This window comes from Chanodichthys erythropterus, chromosome 19 (assembly GCF_024489055.1).
Source record: "Chanodichthys erythropterus isolate Z2021 chromosome 19, ASM2448905v1, whole genome shotgun sequence".
Classification (NCBI taxonomy): domain Eukaryota; kingdom Metazoa; phylum Chordata; class Actinopteri; order Cypriniformes; family Xenocyprididae; genus Chanodichthys; species Chanodichthys erythropterus.
Window position 1 is genome coordinate 20,961,317 of NC_090239.1, and position 3,676 is coordinate 20,964,992.

The window sequence follows — 3,676 nt, forward strand, 5'->3', positions numbered from 1 at the left end:
TCCTACCTCAATGAGTTAATGATGACTGGAAGCCAAATACTGTTCCTGTGCCTCAGTGTTCGTCCAATTTTGGAAGCTTTATTCACAAGTACTACAGCTTTCTCTGCAAATCTAAATTATTATTTAAAATTATTCTGCATTCTTATACAATGCTATACACCATAGTTTACAGGTTTCAATCATTTTCTCCTTATTTCTTAAAGTTTCATTCACCTAATGCCATGCTACTTAAATTTTAAGAAATATATTATTAAACCGCTTGTTTTGCTAAACAATTTACTGGTTAAGGAGAATCAATCTAAAGAGAACATTTATAAAAGTGTAAATACCACTATGATCAGACAATTGGTTATCGCAATTCTATATAAGGCCATGAGGTGGTAGTAGAGAAAAGTCTTTCTAAAGCAAAGTCTCGGAAAATATTTACAAAACAGTTTTACTTTTTCTTTACATTAGCTCACAATTCTTTTTTAAAAAATGTCTGTTTAATGTGCTGTGATGTTTAGGCTGCTCTTTTTTTTTTTTTTTTTTTAAACGCAGATGATATTGTCATGTTTGGCTTGTCTCATAAGCTCCCATTCCTACAGTCATCGTCACAACACTGCACATTTACAACAGACACTTCAGCTCGTCTTTTTTAAAGAGTTACGCCCATAAGCACCTCACGTCATTACGCACAGTCAAGACGCCAATAAAATAAAAGCCGTGAAGAGCGCGCGGTTTGTTCCGTGAGCATTAACTTGACAATTTGCGTGGCTCTTCGCGTGTAGCTGGGAAGTTCTTCTGTTATTTCAGATAGAGCCAGAAATCAATGTAGTGCGATTACACATAATGTATTTAACTTGGACACTGATATCTGATGGATAATGAGAGCAACATCTGTTCAGAACCAAGGACAGCTCTCAACGGTCAATATGATTTCGGCGCTGATGAAGGATCGCGTGCAGGCACTCATGACCAGTTTGACATCTGAAGTGATGGATGTGCGCTTTCTTAATAAGATGCACGACACCACTACAACTTTGCCGACGGCAAGTTTTATAGATAACGAGACCAGATGCGGAGAGCAGATTTTGAGTTACGGACATGTTGAGAAAGTGTTCATCGGAGGAGTTCTGACATTGCTTACCTTTTTAACAGTTTGCGGGAATCTGCTGGTGGTCATATCAGTGTGTTTTGTGAAGAAACTAAAGCAACCTTCTAATTATTTAATCGTTTCTTTGGCCGTTGCAGACCTGTCCGTGGCGGTGGTCGTAATGCCGTTTGTCAGCATCACGGATCTCATAGGAGGACAGTGGATCTTTGGTCGTGTTTTCTGTAATGTTTTTATCGCCATGGATGTGATGTGCTGCACCGCTTCAATAATGACACTGTGTGTCATAAGCATAGACAGGTAACGTATGTCTCCCAGAAATAAATGCTGTATGATATAAAGCTAACAAAGTAGAAGTTACAAGTAAATTGGTTGAACTAATCAATTGCTAAACTGCATTCAGATTAAATGTTTCATTGAGTCTGTATATTTATGTAGAGGAGGCCGGGGCAAGTTGTCACACTTTTTACTCCAGTGAAAATTTCAGTCAGTTTCTGTATAGGGATAAGATAAGACTAGAAATAAGCTACTGAACATTTTCAGTTTATTTAACGCACATTTACCTGTTGTCACAGTTGGACCTGCCATTAAACAGCCTATAATAGGCTTTTCAGACAAATCTAATTATGAAACAAAAAATGTAAAGAGAGAGATTAAAGAATTAAATAAAAGTACAGCATACAATACACTGAAAAACGAATATACCTAAATTAGAAGGTTTTATTTAAGTAAATATATATATTTCTACCTGATTTAATCTAATTTTTATTGGTTCAATCTGGTAGAAATTGCTCTTTAAGGTAACAATTGCAGGCTACCACTTTTTAATATATGTTTGACTATTGTCTGAATGTATGTCACTGATTTTATTATGTTCACTTGTTTATCAAACAGATATTTTAAAAAAGATCATCATTTTAAAAAAATTAGTTTGGAGGACAGAATTCAAATATATTATTCTAATTTATAATGGTTTTGAACTAGATGATGCAAACCACCAGACAAAAACACTCATTAGCTATTGAAATTTAGCACTTTTGACAATTAGCCAGGGTCTCTTTTCAAAAAGTTATAGATTGTAATATTCCAAAGAAGGTGAAAGAGAGTCACTGTGAAACTGCCCACCTTTATGCATTCTATGACACTAATGCACTTTAACAGTTCTTTTTTCCCCCTTCTTTCTTTTTTCCCATTCTCCACTCCATTTGCTCAGGTACCTGGGCATTACTAAGCCATTGACGTATCCCGTGAGACAAAGTGGAAAGTGCATGGCCAAAATAGTGCTCTCTGTATGGCTTCTCTCTGCCTCCATCACCCTACCCCCACTGTTCGGATGGGCTCAGAATGTCAACGACGACAACGTGTGTCTGATCAGCCAGGACCTGGGCTACACTATATACTCCACTGCCGTGGCCTTCTACATCCCCATGTCCGTGATGCTCATTATGTACTACCGGATATACAGGGTGGCGAAGCTGAGTGCTGCCAAGCACACGATCGCTGGCTTTCCCAAAGCGGAAGACGAGGAAAGCGTGAACTGCATGACTGCAGCCCTGAAGCTGCAGAGGGAAGTTGAGGAGTGTGTGAGCTTTTCTCGCCTTCTCAAAAGTGATCGTAAAAACATCTCCATCTTCAAAAGGGAGCAGAAGGCGGCAGCCACCCTTGGGATTGTTGTAGGGGCTTTCGCCGTGTGCTGGCTGCCTTTCTTCCTGCTGTCCACGGCGCGTCCGTTCATCTGTGGAGTGCAATGCAGCTGCGTTCCTTTGTGGGTGGAGAGGACGCTGCTGTGGCTGGGCTATGCCAACTCACTCATAAACCCCTTCATTTATGCATTCTTCAACAGGGACCTCAGGACCACCTACCACAACCTCATTCGCTGCCGCTATCGGAACATCAACCGCAAGCTCTCAGCTGCCAGCATGCATGAGGCTTTGAAACTAGCTGAGAGACCTGACCTGGTGCTGTAGGCTGTCCGTACCCTTCATGTCTCTCTAGGGACAGATGCAGGCACACGGAGGCTGAGAGACGTTTTTGATGAATTCCTTATTGCTCTCACGGAGGAGCTTTTCAGTCACTTCAATTAAGTCAAATTGCAATGACTTCAATTTAATGAAATTGGAACAGTTGTAAAGCTTCATTAAATGTTTTATAAAATACTTCATAAATTAGATCTTATTGCTGTAAAATGGGCTTGATGAAAAAAATCTAAATCAATGAGCGATGAATCCTCCGTTATCATGTTCGTATTTCATACAGTATACTTTATGAATTATATATTCCTCAATAATAATGAACCCATGGCAGCATGGAGTTGACATTGATAAAAAAGGATTGTTCAGCCAAAAATCAAAATTCTGTCACCATTTACTCACCCTCTTGTCATTCCAAACCTCTATGAGAAAAGTCATTGGATCCCACTGACCTTTATTATATGGAAAAAAACAAAACAACAACTGACAACTTAAAAATACCCACCCCCCACCCAAGCAATCATAAAGCTGATCTCTTCACTTCGTTGCAGTCCCGTCCCTTCTGCCCTCCAAACAGTCACCTGATTTGACCATCAGTGATTGCCACTAATAA

At 39.5% G+C, this 3,676-nt stretch overlaps 1 protein-coding gene across 1 annotated transcript; it reads left to right on the forward strand.

The window, feature by feature from the left end:
• The first annotated feature begins 914 nt into the window (after nucleotides 1-914).
• LOC137008025 (5-hydroxytryptamine receptor 7) lies at nucleotides 915-3,060 on the forward strand. Its single transcript, XM_067369812.1, has 2 exons — nucleotides 915-1,393; nucleotides 2,307-3,060. The coding sequence occupies exons 1-2, from the start codon at nucleotides 915-917 to the stop codon at nucleotides 3,058-3,060; spliced, it is 1,233 nt and encodes a 410-aa protein (XP_067225913.1).
• The last annotated feature ends 616 nt before the right edge of the window (nucleotides 3,061-3,676 follow it).

What these genes read in the sequence shown, in the direction of transcription:
- LOC137008025 (XM_067369812.1), top strand. Translation starts at nt 915, where the DNA reads ATGATTTCGGCGCTGATGAAGGATCGCGTGCAGGCACTCATGACCAGT. An exon ending in TGTGTCATAAGCATAGACAG is followed by an intron (nt 1,394 to 2,306) that starts GTAACGTATGTC and finishes CCATTTGCTCAG; the next exon opens with GTACCTGGGCATTACTAAGC.